This window comes from Clavelina lepadiformis, chromosome 7 (assembly GCF_947623445.1).
Source record: "Clavelina lepadiformis chromosome 7, kaClaLepa1.1, whole genome shotgun sequence".
Lineage (NCBI taxonomy): Eukaryota > Metazoa > Chordata > Ascidiacea > Aplousobranchia > Clavelinidae > Clavelina > Clavelina lepadiformis.
In genome coordinates, this window is record NC_135246.1 from 12,879,493 (window position 1) to 12,902,482 (window position 22,990).

General features: G+C 36.2%; 3 protein-coding genes across 8 annotated transcripts; all 3 read right to left on the reverse strand.

Annotated features, from left to right (window-relative positions):
* Positions 1-101: 101 nt before the first annotated feature.
* Positions 102-6,066, reverse strand: LOC143465554 (sialin-like). 2 transcript variants are annotated; one of them, XM_076963910.1, is made up of 11 exons: positions 4,984-6,066; positions 3,078-3,208; positions 2,815-2,964; positions 2,517-2,747; positions 2,254-2,428; positions 2,000-2,121; positions 1,192-1,353; positions 822-1,062; positions 560-693; positions 371-491; positions 102-284 (listed from the first exon to the last, which is right to left on the reverse strand). In XM_076963910.1, the coding sequence occupies exons 2-11, from the start codon at positions 3,108-3,110 to the stop codon at positions 220-222; spliced, it is 1,434 nt and encodes a 477-aa protein (XP_076820025.1). In that variant the 5' UTR covers positions 3,111-3,208; positions 4,984-6,066; the 3' UTR covers positions 102-219. The 2 variants fall into 2 exon arrangements, with proteins under 2 accessions (XP_076820025.1, XP_076820026.1); XM_076963911.1 differs by having other exon boundaries at positions 3,902-6,066.
* Positions 6,067-6,194: 128 nt separating this feature from the next.
* Positions 6,195-12,203, reverse strand: LOC143465558 (sialin-like). Of its 4 annotated transcripts, XR_013118629.1 has the most exons (11): positions 11,852-12,192; positions 11,143-11,292; positions 10,531-10,761; positions 10,276-10,450; positions 9,930-10,051; positions 9,681-9,839; positions 9,287-9,527; positions 8,848-8,981; positions 8,646-8,766; positions 7,613-7,834; positions 6,195-7,196 (listed from the first exon to the last, which is right to left on the reverse strand). XR_013118629.1 is itself a non-coding variant. In XM_076963920.1 (10 exons), exons 1-10 carry the CDS (start codon positions 11,882-11,884, stop codon positions 7,788-7,790), a joined length of 1,341 nt encoding a protein of 446 aa, XP_076820035.1. In that variant the 5' UTR covers positions 11,885-12,203; the 3' UTR covers positions 7,381-7,787. The 4 variants fall into 4 exon arrangements, 3 of the variants coding, with proteins under 3 accessions (XP_076820035.1, XP_076820034.1, XP_076820036.1); XM_076963920.1 differs by lacking the exon at positions 6,195-7,196 and having other exon boundaries at positions 7,381-7,834; positions 9,359-9,527; positions 11,852-12,203; XM_076963919.1 differs by lacking the exon at positions 6,195-7,196 and having other exon boundaries at positions 7,381-7,834.
* A 2,727-nt stretch (positions 12,204-14,930) lies between these two features.
* On the reverse strand, positions 14,931-18,998 carry LOC143465559 (sialin-like). 2 transcript variants are annotated; one of them, XR_013118630.1, is made up of 10 exons: positions 18,794-18,998; positions 18,164-18,313; positions 17,557-17,787; positions 17,303-17,477; positions 16,903-17,024; positions 16,633-16,791; positions 16,194-16,434; positions 15,742-15,875; positions 15,540-15,674; positions 14,931-15,210 (listed from the first exon to the last, which is right to left on the reverse strand). XR_013118630.1 is itself a non-coding variant. In XM_076963922.1 (10 exons), exons 1-10 carry the CDS (start codon positions 18,824-18,826, stop codon positions 15,164-15,166), a joined length of 1,413 nt encoding a protein of 470 aa, XP_076820037.1. In that variant the 5' UTR covers positions 18,827-18,998; the 3' UTR covers positions 14,934-15,163. The 2 variants fall into 2 exon arrangements, 1 of the variants encoding a protein (XP_076820037.1); XM_076963922.1 differs by having other exon boundaries at positions 14,934-15,210; positions 15,540-15,660.
* Between the last annotated feature and the right edge of the window lie 3,992 nt (positions 18,999-22,990).

The window sequence follows — 22,990 nt, forward strand, 5'->3', positions numbered from 1 at the left end:
TTTTAAAAGCGATATAAACAGCTCTGCAAGTACAAGTCTTAGCGAGTTACATCTTGTGGTCTAGGACTCTAGGGGAAGTCAAGTGAAATGACGCAAAAACATACAATGTTATATTTTGTTAAACAGATATTTTAGCAATGTTCTAAATTCACTCGATCACTGCTGTACACCTAAACTCATGTTGACATTAAATGTAAACCAATGTTTGTATAACAACATTTAATGTAATGTTGTGGTGAGCCTGTCATTTTCAGTTTCCAATACTTTGCCACTTCTATTGTCACCTGCACATAAACATTTTGATAATATTTTGTGAAAATATAACTTTCACAAATTAATTCAAACAAATTTGATTGTGTCTGTTATTTACATGTGTCTGCTTTAGCCCATGGTTGCTCATCGCCTGATCCCAGAATAGCGTATGCAGTTACTCCGGTTAGGTTAATACCAAAGCTTAGCCAGAAAAGATTTTGCCAAAGAGAAACTGATTGCTGTAACATCAAATGTTTCTCATAATTTTTTACACGACTTCGCGAAAATAATTCTCACAAAACTTTACCTTGTTGACAACAATGTAACCTGCAGAAAAAGGTCCGAAAAAAGCGAAAATATGGGCAATGGTGTTGGATATCCCATAAACGATACCGCTATACCTCGGAGCAATGTCAAGCGCGTTGCATTGATAACCTGAAACTAAAAACCAACCATCTCCTAAATATTTAAATAATAATGTTTAATCTTGATAGTTCTCCTTCAAACACATATCTATACGCTGCTAATTGGATGATTTGCTATATGTAAAAGCAAACTTTTTATCATACAAACAAGTCCGAGAGCTGCAATGCTCATTGTGAAAAGACTGATGACCGCGTAATGGTTTCCTCCCACGTAACCAGTTAAAACCAGGAACAATCCCGACATAGAAGCAGATAGGAAAGAGCTTATCTTTCTTATGTTTGTTGTGGTTATAACTTTTTTTCTTCGAAGCATATCAGTAATTTGGCTTCCGAGTACTGCCACAAAACCTTGGAGCAAATAAGGAAGGATCATGGCTAATCCAATCTGCAGAACAAAAACACAAAGGTCGAATGCATGATCCATAATGGCAAATTGATGACTTGACAGAATATGTTAACGAACTTGTTGACCCTTGTAATATATGGATATCGATGCTTTTGTATTCAAACTTACTTGCGTCATATCAAAGTCCAATACATTCGACATATAAGTTGGCAATACAGCAGGGAGAGTGTGTTGAAACCAGGCATCAGTTGAATGACAAACAAACAGTCCCCATGCACACTTCGATGTAAATATTGACTTCCACGGAATCGAGCTCAGTGTATGACGTACCTGAGAGCCGTTTACACGATAATTTTTGCAAATACCGTAAAACCTCTATTTGAGCGCCGCCACCTTTATTTGAACGCCACCTCTAATAGAACGCCACTTTTAAAGAAGGGTAGAAAAATAGAGCGCTATGGCGGTGAAATAGAGGTTTTACGGTAATAACTGATTTATGACAACATGTGTGATTAAAACTGTAGAAATTGTTTAAAGAGCTCTTAACTTAGTGGTTACTAGTGCAACCAAGATTTTCTTTAGCCAGGCTGCCTTCCCACATTCACAGTGAACCGTGACACCATCAGTAAAACCCAAGAAACCAATTAATTTTATTAAATACCCCCATGACCAAAACCAAACCACACGACAACGGATTTTATAGAACCCAATAGGTGAAGTGTAAAACTATTGATAAGATAAGAGCGCACAAAACGCGAGATAAACAATGATAACCGCAAGTACAGTAATGGACTAAAACTAAAATGTGAAGTAATCATCGCACAGAAAATTAACGCATTGTAAAACGGTAAAATATAAGGTATTATAAATAACAAGTGACATATTTTCGTTACACTAGAGTTATTTAGAAGAATATTTATCCCTATTTTGAAACTGCGATTGAAAGCTTCAGAAATGTTCGTATTCTACCTTATACCTCCCTTTTTCCAATGCTTTTCTCAATAAATTGTTTTTCCCATTCAGAAATCCATCTGTTGTTGGAAGGCGCATCAGACGCAAATATAAAAAAAAAGATTGCCCAAATGGTTGTCATTCCTCCTGAGTAGTAAATACATTCGTCATATTTCTGCGTATGTACAGTTAGATTTTGTTACTGTGTTGATTTGTTTCATGTTTTGCACTACTGTAACATTAACAAAGCATCGAAACTATGAAATATAATTTACAAACCTGTAATATAAAATACTGCTTCCCAGTTATTACTTTGTGCAATGACACCAGCTAAAGGGAATATTACCAAAAACCCAACCATTGAACCAGACAACGCAATTGAATTTAATATGGTAATTTCCAGCGGTGGGGCCCATTTAGACCAACCGTAATTAAAAGCTGGGATAACACCTCCCTGTATTGCAATGAAATAATGTATGAATGATCAAATAATGAGTGATATTATTTTAAAAGCTATTCAGCTTGCGTGGAAGTGCTTTAACCTGGACGAATCCGAGCATAGCTCTGCAAACCATAACCAAGTAGAAATTGGCATACGCTGATGGTGGTGTGAGTACAGAGAAAATTGCTGATATAAGCAAACTAATTCCAAATACTTTTCGAAATCCATATTTGCCAGCCATCCAACCACCTGGTATGTTTCCTGCCGCATATCCATAGAAATACGATCCTAGTAGTAGACCTTGTTGTTTACTGTCCCAGTTGAATGTTCCCTTCAATTATTAAAAAACGTTTAATAATACACTATATGAAGAAGCTGTGATGTTTGTTTCAACTTACTGTTTGGGTTTGGTTGTTTTCCGTTGTGCTTACCATGGCCACTATGGTGACATTGATGTTATTTCGCATGCAACTGAAGTTGAAATAGCCAAAGAAGCCCAGAGCTGCTATTACGTACCTTTGACGGACGAAAAAACGGCTTTTTCTCTCCTGTTTGAAAATATAATATGTTATTCTTGATGAAGTATATTATCAATGCGTTACTCATGAACACCAAATGACAATGCATGCATATTAAAACGTTGCCGACCCGATGAATTTACCTCGAATTCAGCATTCACATTTTCATCTGTCATCCTGTATGGACTGAGGTTTGTGAATTAATGTTTTTAGCAAAGTGCTCAGGCCTTTTTCTATTGTGAGTGACTACTTCACCGTATGTAGGTCACGCAGCCTGTTGTTAAAGATTAGTGATTAGTCTGATTACTGATTAGGTTAGGGGAAAAGCCATGTGAAAACTTGATTTTAGCTATTTAAGGTTTTATTGGAGTTAAATTTAGATTAGAAGATTGATTTAGGTTAGATCTAGGTTACTATTTTATAACATTTAAGTTAGGTTAACAAGAAGCTGTGAAAAATAGTTTCGAACGCACAATTGTTTCTGATAAAATAGTGGCAGCCCTTGCTAATAACCTTGTGAGTAGGCAGAGATTTATACATGGCCCAATTGCTATATGAATTAATCAAACAGCGTTTCTTGTTTTGTCGCCTTCGGTACTTCCTTCTGCAGGCCTTTAACTTTTTATGGATGAACATTGTTCTGCTGCATAATGTTTTTGAGTGAGCAGTTTAATTTAATAACAAGTTTGTAGTCGGTAACCATAAAACAACACTGTTTTAACATTGCAGAAACGTAGTGCTTTTAGCAATGTCATTATTGTCAAATAAATTTTGACATAAACTTTGTGATCGTGTTGTTGTCGAATGTAAAAGCATTTTTCTTGTTCGCAAACATGACATTTAGCTGCTTCGAATGCGATAACTGATATTATTGTAACCGATTTCTTGTTTTAGGGTTATATCGCTTTCATAAAGACATTTGACCGGTTATTGATTTATGTTACTAGTTATTACTTCACTTACTTACTTCTACTACTTATCACTTCTGCTTTACTTCTATTATTGTCATTAGTTATTTCTTCATTTCAATAATAACCTTGATGTTGACCAGTAAGAGACCTTGAGAACTACCTTTGCTAACAGTTTAAATACCTTTCATCGAAAGTTTAAGGTCGCGCGCAAATTGTGGAAAAAAAAACGCTTTTAAAAATGTGTAACTTTTGCTCCAAGTTTTTACACCCGCCGTTCTTTATCTGGGATATGACGTTTTTAACTCATTACATCGAAGCTAAAATGACCCATTAAATTACTTCAAATTTACAAACATTACAGAAAATTTCCAGAATTAACAACGCTGTAGTCAGTGCGCTAACATTTTGTTAATGCCATGGCAACCTATTCAACTTATTTGTATGTGTAAACCTATGGTTGCACTGGATACTTTTTATAGTATCCATTTATAGATTTTTTGGAGTAATTTTGATATAACATGTGCCGTTTATGCCCTGGGGCCAACAGAAAATGCTTTGAGTTAACATAACGTTTTTGATACAGAGATTTGAAACTTCAAGATAGCCTGAGCTTTCTGCTTATATTTTTATTGGCAGCTTTATTAATCTTGCCAGAACCAGTTAAGTCAGTTTGAGTTATCCGAAGCTAAGTTAAACGGAGTTGAGTTGACGAGCATCTACAGTCATCTAATCATATATGCTTGCGGACGTTACTGCAAATTCATGATCTATGTTTGTTTTGGAGTACTGACTTCTTTAGTAATCTAAAATTACAGTTGTACATAAGAAAATTTGGACATAAATGAAGCCTAGAAAGTGTAATAAAGAATATCAGCAGGGAATCATTTTGCAAATAACAGCGCTGTCTATTGCCAACCGGTTATACCAGCCTAGCCGGTAAGGATTGGCTTGCTTAAGTCTCCACGTTCTATTTAACTATTTTAACTGGTCGTGCGTCACGTTGTTATATAAACAAAGTGTGTCTGGTTTGTTTCTGCTGAATAACCCTTCCTTAACTGAAAGTGTTCGGCGTTATCGCTATTTATATTGCATTTTCACTTCATTTTTCATTTCCACGAAGAATTTTTATCCACTTTACCTTGCTTTACCATTTCCTATAAAGCCGGATGAGTAAGAGCTTCCGAGAATGCGAAATAATCCTTAGCAACAATAAGCCTTAATAGCCTTAGCCTTAGCAGCCTTGTTTGCACTCAGTTTGCCTTACGTTGATCCAGCAGCTCGCAAGCAATTGCCTTGTCATCGAATGTTACTCATCCTTGTAAAGCACTCGTCTTATTATTGAACAAATGTATGTGACGAGCACGAACTATCTGCAGCATAGTCGACATCGTCAACCAACGACTAACAAAAGCAGACTCTAGGAAATCTAGTTTTTGATTGTTTTTGCGGATTATTAATTGCGGTTAATAATTAAGTTGCAGTAAATGTTAAACCACTGGAAATGTTTAAAATATAACATAAAATACCGGGACACAGATCCTGGATGAAAAAGACTATGTTTTTGGATGATTTAGATAAACTGTGGTACATCGTATTAGCAATCTAAACAGCGGTAAATCTGATTCACCAAGACATATTTTTAACTGCATAGAGAAAAGAAGATGATTATACTCTTTATGAAGATGATCAAAAAATGGCTTAACTTGCAAGCATGATAAAACAAAACAGAATAATATGCAATTGTTTTCAGTCTTCTTTAGACAATAACCAAATAACACATACACTAGGCTACAATAGAAATACTGTACAAACAACTATGTAGTGGTGAAAAGTTATGAAAATTATCGCAATCGTCATGATATTCTAATATCATGATTTTATGATATTAGAATCTTTATTCTTTAACTGAAGAAGATCTTTGCATGACTAAACCTCGGCAGTGCTTCCTCATCTCTCGAGCCCCAGTTACTGAGCTTATTTTTAATCAAGTTCCGATAGACACACATTTTTTTTTTTGTGTTTTTTTTTTTGGTACTTATATGGTGTTTCCCAAATTTGGAACTGTTCGCAACAAGAACCACTCAAAGGTAACCAGCGTTGTTCATGTCCTACTTGAGGGGACAACAATAACGCCACTGTGGGTATTGAAGGCACACGATGGGTAATAAAGGTAGGACGCGTCATTTGCAAGCCAGGCGTTCCATCCGCTCTGTCAAATAGCCTATATTAAAAAAAATAAAAATACAATAACAGCATTTGCAGATTTCATTGCGACAGAACCGTGGCTTCTTTTTTAGCTGGACAAACAAGTTGCGGAATGGAGTTCTTTCGAATCAGTTCGTTTGTCCAAGTCTTTTGTATGCTGATGATGACAAACTGCCTAGCTACATAACCACAAATTAGCGTTAGAGCTGTGCTATGTAATAACATGCACATTCTGGTATATAAGTGTGTAAAATCTTTTTCATAGAAGTAAAATTTTGCTTTTTCGAATGAACTTGGGATTAGTGAGCGTCTCCATTATTAATACTGTATAACTTATAAAAAACAGTAGGAACTTTTTTTGCTAAATGTAAATAGTATTTCACCAAAGTTGTAGCACTCATGACTATTTTTTTCTGCAGAGTGAGCTGTTTACTCCATTCTCTCCTGCCTCTAGCGCTTTTCATCATAAACGTTATACACAATATCAATAGTTTGAAAAAGTTAGGTGCAAATTTAGTGTAACTTAAGGAATCGGATATTCATTTATTTAACCGAATTGCTGTTTTAATGGAAGGCAATGAACGTTACACATTCTAAACGTAGAACGTTTACTTCTGACGTTCTCGTTTGGTGTTTTAAAAAGCTAGGTTACTTGGTTACATCATTCGTAAACATTGACGCTAATAAGTATATGAATGCCGGAAAAATAAAACATTTAAGTGTAAAAACTCTTTCAGGTTATCGACAGAGACATCATGTATCTACTAATAGGCTGCTGTTGGTGATATGTGGCGAACAAATGTGGCCCATACAAAGGGCCGAATGGTCGGGTAGACCACTCTGGCCATCTATAACTCTGGTCATCGCTTTACAAATGTTGACTAAAACTGAATACACTGCCCAGTGTCCAGTCAAACCAATAAGTTTGTGACGGTTACGTCACGAGTCATGAGTTTTTACTTTTATCACTCACTTGTTAAGACTGCGCAATGACGTCAGATAAATTACCTCGCTTGAACTGGTGTGCTATATATATACTCTTGTGTTGTTCGCAATCGACCCTCTTATTGTGTGATTGATTTCATTGGTTACTACTGCGCAATGTAACATTCAGTAAGCTTTGCCTGAAGGTGAAAGCCTTCGTGTCTGATAATAATAAATAAAATGGGAACTTTATAATTTAGTAATTTGTATAGACAGATTTAAGCAACTAACAGCATAGTCACGCCGTTTGAGAAATGAGAACTCATATAAATAATCGAAGCAGAAGTAAAACAAATTAATTATCAACCATCAATCGTCTTCGCTCATATTGCTACAGCCGCCAGTGTACGCGGTCATTATGACAGATGTATTTGTTGTGTAATACTTCTCACGAGTAATATACAAACGAACAAAAATTAATTTGTCATAACTTAATGCGGTGTTATTAGTCAAAGGCAGTCGACCGTCAAACATCTCCTTTGCGGATCGAGTGGTGGAGGACTTTGGTAACAATGATGCAGTAATCAACAAGTCTTCTGCTTGCAAATAATCAACAAGTTTATAAACGAGTAACTTACTGTTAATTTTTTATCGAAATAGGTATGCCATTTTGAGCAGTTCAGTAAAAGATGTGAGCTTGTGTGCGTGAAATCCACGTAAATTGCTGAAGAAAGCTGAATCTTGAAAGGTGATATGTCATCAACCAAAAACATAAAAACTGCGGTATGAAAATTGCGTAAAAGAAATCGTTTACTACGTGAGTTCAAGCTTTTCTTCCTCAATTTCTGCTAGTTGGTTACCTGCGCAGAACACAGATTTTTAATTTAGCTATATTGTAGACAATATATTTAACAACAACATCTTTTGTTAATTAGATCCCAACTTTAATTTTTATGACAAAACAATCCAAATAACGTGGAAAAGATCGTACGACCAGCACACAATATTTATCTTCATATACATTTATCCACATTTTTTTCAAAACTATCCCAAACTCAATATATTATCACATCGGAAGTATACGTCAGATTTGAATTTTCCAATGCAAAAGGATTATTCCACTATACGTTTCTATATACCAGCACGGGCGTCCAAACTTTTTTCACTGAGAGCCATGCACTAAAAAGTTAACGAGTGACCGGGCCATTTACCATGTGTGAATATCGCTGCTTTGCCTACAACGTAATAAAGATCGTGAAAACCATTAACAATTAGCGTTGGAGGTACAATCCATTTTGTAACCGAAAATGCTAAACAGTAAGCCTAGAGTCTACAGAAAACATCTCCCCAAGTCACAAACTGTAGCAACCCGCCTATTCTAAAATGTACCACAAACGTTAAGCCTACGCAGCTGAACATTGTATAAGACATAAAGTTAATGGAAGTGGGAGTACCGATTCAAAAACGTCTTTTAAACTCTCAACGTCAGTTTCATATTTTTTCATCGTGGTTTAAAGTTATGCGTGAAACCGATGATGGTCACGTGCTAATAAAAAACAGGTGGCCTGCTAACCATAGTTTGAACACCCCTCCCCCCCTGCTGTAGATAATCTTGCTTTGCTCGAATTCAAGTTTCCTCCATTACAAAAGTGAGTCTTTTTTGTTACTCACCTTTTTCCTCTTTAGCCCATTTTTGTTCTTTACCAGATCCAAATATTACGTAAACAATTGCTCCAGTAATATTAATGCCAAACGTTAACCAAAAGAAACTTTGCCATTGCGGAATTGAATGCTATAACAGAAAACCTTAATTTCTTTGTATGTATTTGTGTGCAAAATACTATTTCAAGCATCACATAATCGACATACATACCGGATCAGTGACTATGTAACCAGCAGAAAATGGTCCTAGAAAACATATAACGTTGGCGATTGTGTTGGATATTCCAAAAATAATGCCACTATGTCTAGGAGCAAAATCAAGTGCGTTTGAATAATGGCCTGGATCTAAATATGTAAAACAAAAACAATGTTGGCTTACAATCAAGAATAGCTTTTTTGTTTTTAATTTGTTGTAAAAAGAAAAATTTATCGGTCGTGTACAATACCATGCAATTATAACTGTATGATCTGTTTAAAAATTTTTAAATATTTGACGATCAGTTCGTTTTGATATTGGTAGCTTACTCATAAATAATATTGAATCCATCGGCTGAAGATGAAAGATTTTTTCAATATTCTATTGGTAGCACGTTATTGTTATCTTTTCATGTGTGTGTATAGCATAGGTATCAACTATATGAAACTCATACATGAAAGGCCGTTAACTGCGATGCTGGCCGTAAAAAGACCAATCACAACATAATGGTTTGTTCCTACGTAACCAGTTAAAATCAAACATAATCCAGATATTGACAAGGAAAGTCCGGAGTTTATCTTCCTAATATTTGTTGTTGTTACTAATTGTTTTCTTCGAAGCGTGTCTGTTACTTGACTGCCAAATAATATCACAAAACCTTGCACCAAAAAAGGCAAAATCATTACCAATCCACCCTGAAAGTTTTAATAATATGATGTTATATATATATGCCTAAGTCTACGCAGTAACGACTGCCAGTTTCGAACATAATTGGTTGAAACTATAACATGTACAATGCAAACGTATCTCGTAAAGCCTGGAAGTCTCCATTTTGCAAAGCGACTGACCTCTGTGATATTGAAGTGCAACACGTTAGACAGATAAGTTGGTAAAATAGTAGGGAGAGTGTGTTGAAACCAGGCATCAGCCACGTGACAAACAAATAGTGCCAACGTGCATTTAGTTGTGAGTATTGACTTCCATGGGACTGAATTAGCTTTGCTCATCTGAACATATCTTTGGTGACTAATTCATATTTGACAAGTTTTCTTTTTTAAATGCGACAGGATTTTTTTAGAAACTTTGTGGACACACACCTCTTGTTTTCCAATGCTTTTCTCGATGTAAAGTTTTTCTTTCCCAGAAATGCATCGATGGGTGGAAGGAGTATCCGATACCAAAATCAAAAACAAGATTGATGAAAATATAGCGACTCCTCCTTTGACAGCAAAAGTAAATATGTTTGTGATTAGGCTACGGTTTGTGCTATAAACTACTTACGTAATCAAGGTTTTAACAAGTTCACCTCTAAATTATTAACAACACATATTATTGAAAATACAGGATCCATAGATAGTGTTTTGTTGTGACTAATATTTATTCATGCCTTTTTAGATACGCTTTTAAATAGCAGTAGCTTATTCCTAAAAAGAAAACGCTTACCAGTGATGTAAAACACCGCTTCCCAAAACAAATATTTTGCAATTACACCAGAAAGCGGAAAGATGGCAACTAATCCAAATATGAACCCAGAAAATGTAATGGAGTTTAATATGCTGACCTCCAATGGTGGTGCCCAGTTCGACCAAGCGTGCGTCATTGCGGGATAAAGTCCACCCTATTGTAATAAATAAAAACAAAGCTGTACAGTACCGCGGTGTATAGAAAACTATTAATAGTTTGAATTTTTTTATTAACCTGAAACAATCCGAGCAAAGCTCTGCACATCACGGCCAGGTAAAAATTGGCGTATGCTGCTGGTGGTGTTAGTACAGAGAAAATCGCTGATATAAGCAAACTAACTCCAAATACTTTTCGAAATCCATATTTGCCAGCCATCCAACCACCTGGTATGTTTCCTGCCGCATATCCATAGAAATACGATCCTAGTAGTAGACCTTGTTGTTTACTGTCCCAGTTGAATGTCCCCTTCAATTTATTACACAACTTACGTTTCAACGCGACTTTATACTTAAGTACAGTAGACTACATATCTTTCAGTTCAACGTATAATGCAATCGCCATTGGCAGCAACAGAAGTTTCTGTTTGATTTTAATAGTAACTTGGCCACGTCGAAAGCTACTTGAGAAGTTCGGTAATATGACAAAAGATTGATGATGTTGTAGTTCAACTGGGAAATTACGTAGTTCGACTCCTAATGCTTCAAAATGTTTGATCTTTCGATATCTTATTGTTGGTATAAACTACAACAAAATGTCAGATAAGTGATATCTGTTTGTCGCCATCGGTACCTGACTTACATAAGCTAGTAACATTCGATGCCGATATAGAAATACTACTTTACTTACTGATTGCGTTTGATTTTGTTCCGTTGTATTCACCATCGTAACTATGACAAGGTTCAGGTTATTTCGTGTACAACTCATTGTGAAAAGCCCAAAGAAGCCCAGAACAGATAAGACGTATCTTTGTCGTATGTAGAAACCATTTTTCTTTGCCTAAATACAAATTAAATTTTGTTTATCTTTCCAAACATTTATTTAAAGGAAATGACTATTTCACCTTATGTATGTCACGTAGCCTGCTGTTGTTAAAGATAGGCGGTTAGGTTAGGAGAATTGGTATGCAAAAGTCTATTTAAGGCGATTTTAGAGTTAGATTTAGCTTAGAAAGTAGATTTAAGTTAGGTTTAGATTGCTATGTTATAGCATTTAAGTTATGTTAACAAGAATCTATTAAAACTAGCTTCGAACGCACGATATTTTTCCGGTGAGTAGTGGCAGCCTTATTTAAAACGGGATGCGGGTTTATATTAGAGAAAGAATAATAACATAACCAAAGTAAGTTCAATATTGACTCAATAATTCCGTTAAACAACGAGTTCTCTTATCTTTTCCACACTTAACTAAACCTGCTGTTGGTTTTATTCCGTTCAGTGATAGCGTTATTGTATACTATTTGATTTTCTCCTGTGTTGATCCTATTGCATTGATAAATTTAATACTGGTACTCATCAGAACACAATCATCAAATACGAAAAATGTTTTTCATCTGTACCTTAAACGAAGCATTCAAGTGATCATCTTCCATTTGTGTGAAGGTTGCTCGATAACTTTAATCCGCGACTAGGCGCCTTAGCATTATACAGATATTTTTCTTCGTTTCTACGTGTACTGTAGGTACTTCGTAGGTCTGATTGTTTAAGTTCTATGATACTTGCTTTTCCGACTGTCTACGTTACACAATACAGCAACTAGTTAAACATTGATTTGTCGTTGATGGTAACTCGACCCTGCAAAGTGGAGTAGTTGGAACTGGTTTCTTTTTAACAACAGCCTCGAGCGCGCTGATGAGTGCTTGTATAAATTTAACTGCTGACTGACGAACCCTATACAGTTAAAACTTCAGTCACATACGTATAATACTATAGTTGATTGCTTCGGAAACGGTGCAATATTATCTGACCGTTACACTCACCTTTCCAGATGAATACGATATATGCTGATATAAGATTCAACTCACAAGATTGCATGCCAAGCCATGGACAGCATCAACCATCCCTTACACGCAACCCTGGGCGGCCAACTCCACGGTGGCCGTCAGCGGCTGGTTTCTCGCCGCCCCTTTAGCAGACATGCTGCTGCACTTGTGGCCGCCGGATTCAACATCAACACTGCATGGTGCGACGACTGGAAAGAAGTGTCCCGCCCCCCCCAGTTCAATGTTGAGCCCTCCACCACTACCCCTGCTGGCGCAGACCTTCCTCGAAAGGCCTGGACAACACTGAACCGCCTCAGAACTGGAGTAGGTCGTTTTGGCGAATGCATGCACCGCTGGGGCCTTAAAACATCATCATCATGCATTTGCGGTGCAGAATCACAAACAGCAGAACATATCCTCTTCGACTGTCATGTCCTGCACCCACCTATAGGCCAAGACGACCTAAAGACCCCTGACGAGGAAGGGAAGAGATGGCTGCAATTGGTAGCCGAATATGCTTGAGCCGACCTCATACGAAAGAAAGAAGAAGATTCAACTATTGATTGCTGCACTAACATCTGTGATTGAGAGTTTCCTTAGTAGCTAACAACATATGACAATAATAACGTTTGAGTAACATAATATACCTTATGTTATCACATATTACCCGACTTGAACCCGAATGATTGAAGGTCAATTGAATGGCTGACACACACCGAATTACTACATGTAGGCTACATCAGAATAAAGATTAAACACCATCCGAAGAGCGATCCAAGACAGAAAGTAATACCAAACTTACTAATAACTGGGATCACGAGAAGTGACCGTGAACAAACTCACCGGCGACAACTGGTAGTGGACAACTGACCGGCAACAAATTGGCCGGCGATCAAATTAACCGTGACGTAAATTGGCCGGCGATGAAATTAACCGTCGATAAATTGGCCGGCGATCAAATTAACCGGCGACAAATTGGCCGTCAAAAGGTCAAAATTCTAATTCACTATCTAGTCGCTATCTAGTCACTATCCAATTTAGTATGTGTATTGCAGTCAAGGTTGCCACTCGTAGAGTTTTTTGGCCCCTTGTAGGGTGTAGGGTGACCCTACGGGTTTTTCACCTTTATTCATAGATTTCCTATTGTTACATGCATTTTCCCGGTCTAGACGAGTTGTTTGATGAGATTATGAAACAATGCGTTGTAGCCTATCTCATGTTGTAACAATGGACTCATTGCAATAACAATGGACACTTTAGTTAAGTAAATTGTCAGATTGAAGCTGTACGTATCATACGTATCATTACATATCATATACTACCATCAACTTAAACACAATAATTCAGCACTTGCACGGTCAATTTACCTCCCGGTCAATTTTCATTCCGGTAAGTCTGTTCCCAGTTAGTTTGTTCGCGGTCAATTTACATCACAGTCAGTTTGTTCGCGGTCAATTTACGTCACGTTCAGTTGTCCCCGGTGAGTTTGTTCGCGGTCATTTTCCCGCGGTCATATGTCGTGGAACCCTAATAACTAATGTATACTCAATGAGTTTGCTGGTGATTATATTGGCTTTTTTCTCTAAAATCGTTCCGTTGTGATGACTGGCTAATAATCACACTATAACACAATACATTACACTGTACATAGTCACATGATGTTGCTAGAACACAATTGACAAAGCAGTCTACGCAGCGCTCATCACAATCACACTCGCACGTTGCGTGTACTCCGTTACTCATAAATCCATTGCTGAAGGAATAGTAGAAGTACTGTCCAAAGCGCTCACTACATTCACCGAAACGATTTTTCCAACAGCAACTTTTCATCGACCTGATATGTGCTTGAACTATGTTAGAAGACCAACCAACTAGGTGACGTCACATTGTCCGCTCCCTGCGCAGTTCTTTGAAAACGGTTTTGCCAATAACTCGTCAACGAAGAAAGATAAAGACATTTCGTTTACATTTTCGGAATCAGCGCATTTTTTTCTGTTTTTAGAAAATAGGTTGAAAATGATTTCAATTCCCCTTAAAATACCTGTCAGTTTTTGTTTGGCTATATAAGGTGCCGTGACCGTTTATAAGTTTTCAAAGGGCGCTGAGAGAAAGAAAAGTTTGGAAACCACTGCATGGGTTAGACCAGGCGTCACCAAAGTTTTTTCACTAAGGGCAAGATAATCATAAAAACTGACGATCGATGGCCAAATTCCCACTGTTCAATAGGCTACCAAACCATAAGCTTATTTGTGATTCAGTGAGGCGGTCCGGACAACCTTCCTGTCCATTGCACTTAATAACTTGTAGGTACAACTTTGCTTTGTATACTTGATGTTGCATGATATTTGAATGTAAGCTGTTGTTGCTGCTTAGCTTTTTCAATCTGATTTGCGTTGTTTCATTGGAGCTTTATTGTCATTGACCATATATTATTGCCTAAGTCTTCGATGACTTTTTGCCAGATTCTCAGTAATGTAAACATAAAAATGTTAACATTGTGTTCAATTGCGATTCCATAATGATTTCTTGATTGGGAAATAATAGTGCAATAATATAATAGCGTAAGTGATAATGATAACGTTGTTTTTGGTAGACTTTTTGTTAAGGCTCCTTGGCTTATTCTTGTGTAAAGCAAAACTTTGGTAACAATGATACAGTATTCAACAATTTTTTTATTCGTTTCAAAACGTTTTCAACAAGCAATATTCATAAATAGTTGTTATTATCGTACTGGATGCCATTTTGTGCAGTCTTGCAGAGAATTTGTGCATGGCTATGTATGACGTGTAAATCCACATGAATCGTTTGAGAATACCATGTCTTCAACGATAATGAGTCACAGCAAAACCCATGAAATTTTTAGCAGAAAAATTGCGTATAACGAGAAGCTTAATGTGAGAGTTCAAGCCTTTCTTCAGTTTCTGCTAGTCTGTGACCTGAGCAGAACAGTTTGCTAATTTAATTATACTGTAATCAATATGTAACAACTTATTATGCTAGTTAGGTCCCAACCTTACTTTTTTACCAAAATTGTCCCAATAACTTGAAAACGATTGAATAACCACACAATATTTGCGCTCCTTGATATTTATCGATATTGTTGTTTCCCACAACATATCATAAGCAATAAATCGGGATTACGTCAGATTTGATTTTTGCTATACAAAAATATTATTCCACTATAGGCTACGTTTCTGTAGACAATCTCGCTTTGTTCAAATTCAAGTTTCCTCCATTACAAAAGTGAGTCCTTTTCGTTACTCACCTTTTTCGTCTTTAGCCCATTTTTGTTCCTTACCAGATCCAAATATTACGTAAACAATTGCTCCAGTAATATTAATGCCAAACGTTAACCAAAAGAAACTTTGCCATTGCGGAATTGAATGCTATAACAGAAAACCTTAATTTCTTTGTATATATTTGTGTACAAAATACTATTTCAAGCATCACATAATTGACATACATACCGGATCAGTGACTATGTAACCAGCAGAAAATGGTCCTAGAAAACATATAATGTTGGCGATTGTGTTGGATATTCCAAAAATAATGCCACTATGTCTAGGAGCAAAATCAAGTGCGTTTGAATAATGGCCTGGATCTATTGACGTAAAACAAAAGTAATGTAGACCTGCTGAAAGTATTATTTTTGTTTTCAAATTGTTTATATAAAAAAAGTTTGTTGGAAGATTACGATACCATGCAATTAAAACTACGAATTTCAACAAAAAAATACCAATATTACCACGATATGTTTGTTTTAAAGTATTGGTATTGTTTACAGATGAATGCTATTGTTAATCCATCGCCTGAATTTGAAAGTTTTCTATGATATTCTTGGAAGCGTGTTCTTGATGTTATGTTAAATGTTTTTATATGTGTGTATACCATAGATATGAAGTATATAAGAAACTCATACATGAAAGGCCGTTAATTGCGAAGCTTGTAGTAAAAAGACCAATCACAACATAATGGTTTACTCCTATGTAGCCAGTCAAAATCAGACATAATCCTGAAATTGACAAGGAAAGTCCAGAGTTTATCTTCCTAATATTTGTTGTTGTTACTAATCGTTTTCTTCGAAGCATGTCTGTTACTTGACTGCCAAATAATATCACAAAACCTTGCACCAAAAAGGGTAAAATCATCACCAATCCACCCTGAAAATTTTAAACAAGATGTAGTTATATGTACTGTATATACTGCTATATAGCTTATCGCAAGCGTATATATCTTTAGATCTTTACAGTAATGATTAACCGATTCCAAAGTATGCAGTCGAAATTATAAGATCTATCCTTCCATAGACATTACATTACATGTAATCTTATTACACATCTTATTACAAAACGACTTACTTGTGTCATATTGTAGTGTAACACGTTAGACAGATAGGTTGGTAAAATGGTGGGAATAGTGTGTTGAAACCAGGTATCAGCCACGTGACAAACAAATAGTGCCAACGTGCATTTAGTTGTGAGTATTGACTTCCATGGAATTGAATTAGGTTTGCTCATCTGAAGATCGGTGCAGAATTTAAGTTTGTCTATCATATTTTTGTCGTTTATTTGTGATTTGACTGTCCATCGATTATTTCAATTAAACTTAAAATGAATTACAATACTCACTCCTTGTTTTCCTAAGCTTTTTTCGATGTAAAGTTTTTCCTTTTCAGAAATGCATTGATGGGTGGAAGGAGCATCAGATACCAAAACCGAAAACAAGATTGATGAAAATATAGCGACGCCTCCTTTGGCAGAAATTAAAAGGAAAAATGTACCCGTGACTAGCCTACGGTTTGTTCAATAACCTACTCGATCAATGTTTCATCTCCGTCTCATATCTACCAAATTAGTCTATAATTAATTTACTAACTTAGGCCTGCACTCTAATGGTGAGATAAGATCAGTTGTTATTTGAATGATTGGGTTTGACTTAATCATGCTTCATTTATACGCATGACACTTCACATGCACTTTATTTATAGCAGTATTACTAAAATAATGGCTTTGTCTAGAAAACGCTTACCTGTGATGTAAAACACCGCTTCCCAAAACAGATATTGTGCAATTACACCAGTAAGCGGAAAGATGGCAACTGATCCAAATATGAACCCAGAAAATGTGATGGAGTTTAATATGCTGACTTCCAATGGTGGTGCCCAGCTCGACCAAGCGTGCGTCATTGCGGTATACAGTCCACCCTATTGTAATAAATAAAAACAAAACTGTACATACGTACCAAACATACAAATATAATAATATAGTTATATTTTTATTAACCTGAAACAATCCGAGCAAAGCTCTGCACATCACGGCCAGGTAAAAATTGGCGTATGCTGCTGGTGGTGTTAGTACAGAGAAAATCGCTGATATAAGCAAACTAATTCCAAATACTTTTCGAAATCCATATTTGCCAGCCATCCAACCACCTGGTATGTTTCCTGCCGCATATCCATAGAAATACGATCCTAGTAGTAGACCTTGTTGTTTACTGTCCCAGTTGAATGTTCCCTTCAATTTATTACAAAACTTACGTTACAACGCGACTTTATGCTTAAGTACAGTAGAGTATATATCTTTCAGTTCAACGTATAATGCAATCGCCATTGGCAGCAACAGAAGTTTCTGTTTGATTTTAATAGTAACTTGGCCACGTCGAAAGCTACTTGAGAAGTTCGGTAATATGACAAAAGATTGATGATATTTATAGTTTAACTGGGAAATTACGTAGTTCGACTCCTAATGCTTCAAAATGTTTGATCTTTCGATATCTTATTGTTGGTATAAACTACAACAAAATGTCAGATAAATGGTATCTGTTTGTCGTTATCTGACTTACATAAGCTAGTAACATTCGATGCCGATATAGAAATACTACTTTACTTACTGATTGCGTTTGATTTTGTTCCGTTGTATTCACCATCGTAACTATGACAAGGTTCAGGTTATTTCGTGTACAACTCATTGCGAAAAGCCCAAAAAAGCCCAGGACAGATAAGATGTATCTTTGTCGTATGTAGAACCCATTTTTCTTTGCCTAAATACAAATTAAACTTTGTTTATTTTTCCAGACATGTATTCAAAACGACGACGCGGTTTATATCAATGAAATAGTAATAACATGCATGACCAGAATAAGTGCAACATTGACTGAAACTGATGGTTTGATTTTTTCTGTGTTAATCTTATTCGATTGATGAATTTAATACCGGTGCCCTTCAGAACGCATTCATCAAATACCGTAGACGTAGAAACGTAGACCAAATACCGTAGACGTAGAAACAAAACGTAGATATTGTTCTTCGTTTCTGCAGGTAAGTAATTTCTAAGTTTAATTGTTCAAGTGCTAAGGTACTGCCTGAAAGAGTAATAACATGCGTGACCAGAATATGTGCAACATTGACTGAAACTGATTGATTTGATTTTTTCCTGTGTTGATCTTATTCGATTGATGAATTTAATACCGGTGCCCTTCAGAACGCATTCATCAAAGACAAAAAATAATCGTAATCTGTACCTTAAACGAAGCATTCAAGTGGTCATCTTCCATTTGTGTGGAGGTTGATCGATAACTTTAATCCGCGACAAAGTTAACTTCTTAGTAAAACGGAGATGTTGTTCTTCGTTTCTGCACGTAAGTAATTTCTAGGTCTAATTGTTCATGTGCTAAGGTACTGCCTGAGCAGCTTTCTATACGCTACACAATACAGCAACTAGTTAAACATTCATTTGTCGTGGATAGTAGGTCGACCCTGCGAATTCAATTGAGTGGTTTGAATTGTTTGTTTGTTATTGATAGCAGCGTGCGTGCTGATGAGTGTTTAAAGTGAAGTGCTGACTGCCGAAGCCAATACAGTTAGAATTATGCGGTTACAATGTATGTCATAGATGTAATCGGTTGCCTACTGTAATTGGTTGGTTTGATCACTGACAGTACATTCTGCTAAAAATGTGTACCGAATATACCCAGTGCAAATGCATCATTTCTACGGTCAACCTTGTTGGTGTACCTTTTATTTCGATGTTTATTAAGTTTAATTACTTTCCATAAAGTCGTTACAATGTAAAGTAAATATAAGTAGGCTAACAGCTGCACTGTATCCATACTGTGACCCGACGTCCCGACCGCTTTTTACATCATGCGCTTTTAAATGACCGACGTGAAGCTGTTTACCGACTCCCTGGTTACGTATTTGCAGATAATAGTTAGTTATATACAAGGTACTTTGATACACTTCAAGATTTTCTTCTTTGTTGGTGAAGTTGGTTAACGATAATGAATATGCAACCGACAAAGTAACACAGGAAAAATCTCCTACGTTACGACGGTTGTGACATCAGTAATCAACGGAAGTTTGAGTTATTTACTGAAATCGCCCGACTGAGCAGATCCGAGAATGAGATCATTTTATGAGTAATTATGTCTGATTCCAAGTCCTTAAGGTGCTTCCATGATCCTATTGATTGCACTCTTCAGCACCATTTCTTACCTCTTTGTAGACTGCACGGCATATATACATTTTCTGCCAAAGTCATTATTTACGGATGATTTTGCAAAGTATTGAAAAATTTATATTTTCCGTTATTTCTAAACCGTTACGACATGTAGCAATGATTGTGGTTTTGTTATTTTATTGCGTCGCTGTTCTGGTATTGAAGGCCACAGGTTTAACTCTGACCTGCATGATCCATAGTGGTTTCAACAGAAGCAAATTTCAATGAAAAAACAAACCCTTTTAAGGCGAAAAATGCGCTCTTAGAGATAAGCGCAACCACGTATTGTGAGAAAAAAGAAGTAAATGCTGTACTTCTGTAAATTCTGGTAAGGCATTTACAATTAGTTCAACGTTTCTTGGATGTGCAGGTGTCTTTTATATCAGGTCACAATTTCGGAATCGAACGAATGTTAGATGAGGTTAAGACCAATATGCCTACACGTGCACTTTATATCAAAAAAGACTTTTAGGTTCGTTGACTAGCTGATTCGTTATTTCGAAAACATATATCATTAAGCAATCACTGTCAAAAAATATATGATAAATATGCAACACCGTTTTCGAAATGAACACCTTGTGACTTTACGAAATGAAATCAGTTTATGTATAACCTCTAACGTGCAATTAATAAACAATTGACAGGGAATGTTTGCATTTTTTGCGAACCATACCATCGTGTTGAGAATACAACGGGTCATCACTAGGGCCATTTTTATTTTGACCTAAAAAAAAATTTTTTGACTTTATTTTTATCAAATTTTGACTTTATTTTGACCTAACGAAATTGCTTATTTGTAGAGGTCACAGTTCTTCCTCCAGTTACCCAAACATAATATTTTGTCGATTTCAGACCCAAACGTAATATTTTGTCGAAAAGTCAAGGTGTTTTATGGATTATAAAAAGTGCGTCGTGTTTTTTGGCGTTAGATTTAGGTAGCTTGTGTTATTTTGTCCTTGTGAAAAGGGCACTTTGCCTCGATTTTCTCCGAATGGTAAATTCTAATAAACAGCAAATTAAACAGGGAAGAAGTAATGTAACCCCCTTCACGCGGCATAAGGATTAATTTATTTAAATACGTAACAATGAATAAACAATGGACAATTTGCGATAAAAGTAACTGCTGATCCAAGTGGGCATTGTGACTTATTTCCTGCTTTTATGGGTTAATATGGTTTAATTGTGTCGCAGTTCCTGATTTACAATGCTTCCACGAGGATTTTTACAAAAATTACTTTCAAGAAACACAAAAACTTTGTCAAAAGCCATAATTTGACAAATTTTGACTTTATTGAAAATTTTGACTTTATTGTAAATTTTGACTTTATTTTGACCTATAAACTTCTTAGAAACAATCCCCTAGGTGCTGAAAACAATTTTATTCTTTGATTCGTGGTCAGACGAGGTCCTTAAAAATTTTTGACTTTATTGACTTTTGCGGGCCCTAGTCATCACATAAACATTTTTGAAGACCGGTCGTGGACAAAAACAAACGTATTAGGTCCAGGTGTATTTGATATGTTTTTGTTTATCCAGTGTTTTAGTGTGATTCTTGTTTAGTCATTGATGTCTTTGCACGGTGAAAACTCAGTAATGATTTCTCATCGCTCGAGCCCCGATTACAGAGCTAGCCGTTGTGCAAGTACTGTTTACAGTACAGTAACAGCCATTTACAGTAACTGTTCAAGTTGGATCATTCAAACAAAAACTTGAACGTTGATTTCTTACTTTTTGCAAAATATAGGATTCGACCGGATTTGTGAGAATAAAAGAAATTGTCAATAGTTCTGCGAAGTATTCGGGTTCGTATTCGATTTGGTACACTTTAGTAAGTGGTGCTTGTGACCTCGTTACAAAGTATTCGGATTGCGCATGAATGCACAGTGCTATAAGTATTCGTTAGCCAGCGATGCTCAAACTGGGCGCCGTGATGCCTTGTAGAGCGATTAGGCTTGGTCAGGGAGGCTGCGAAAATTGTATTCTTGGTCTTACTCGCATATACATAAGAACGTAAATCTACAGTAATTACTTGGCCGCAAAGTTATTGTTTTCCCACACATACACACAGTAGCGGATTAAGGTTGGGGGTGATGGGCTTCAGCCCCAGGCCCACTGGCAAAAATAAGCCCACCAGAATACGTACGCGTTTATAAAAACACAGGTGTAACCATGTGAAATATATAGCTGTGTGAAATTTTCGCATCCCTTAATCATATTTTTGTGTTAAACGAGGTGATTGATTTTTGCAACATTATGAGACATATATAAAGTTGTTTTAGGTCGCAATTTAATCTTTTTGTATTTTTAAGTCGAACAAATATTACAATCAGCATTGACAACGATAGAATTTTGCATTTGAGTTTAGTAATGTATATAGTTGATAGTTATAGAAGCTACTATACAATCTTTGTGGATAAAGAAGTCAGCCGTCTTACTTTACGGTAGACTACTTAGCAATAATAATTACGTTTGATTTAGTTCCGCAGTATTCGCCATCGTAACCATGACAAGGTTCAGTTTATTTCGTGTACAACTCATTGTGAAAAGCCCAAAGAAGCCCAGGAAGGTTAGTACGTATCTTTCTCTATATAGAGGCCACTTTTTGCCTGAGTATGCAGTAATCTTTGTTTATTTAAAACGCCGGACGTATTTATTCGAACGTTTTTATATCAATGAGAGAATAATATCATCACCAGGTTAAGTCCAAAACTGCCTGAATAATTCTATTAAATCAAAAAGTTCTGGTACCTTTTCTGTCCTTAACTATGGCACGCAGTTGGTTGTATTCCGTTCGTTAATGGTTTAATTCGGAGATTTTTGATTTGGTTTTCGTGTTCATGTTATTCTATGTTGGTGAAATTAATACGGGCGCGCTTTAAAATACAACCGTCCAACGTAATGCTAAAATCTTTACCTCAAATAAAGAATTCATATTGTCAGTTTCTAATAATGTGGAGATTGATCTTTAAGTTTCACCAATAACAAAGTTAACGTTAACTTTATACACGTAGATGTTTCCTATTTTTTCTTGTTTAAGTGCTAAAGTACGGTACTGACTTGTTTGCGTAATCCAGTGTTTCCCAAACTTTTTTGTCCGTAGAAACCTGCAGGGTTATTTAAGTTGACAAGGAACCCCCAATATGCCGGAACGTTTTTTCACTTAACTTATCGTTATTTAGGTTTGGTATAGTGAAGAAAATTAAGCACAATAAAGTGCTAA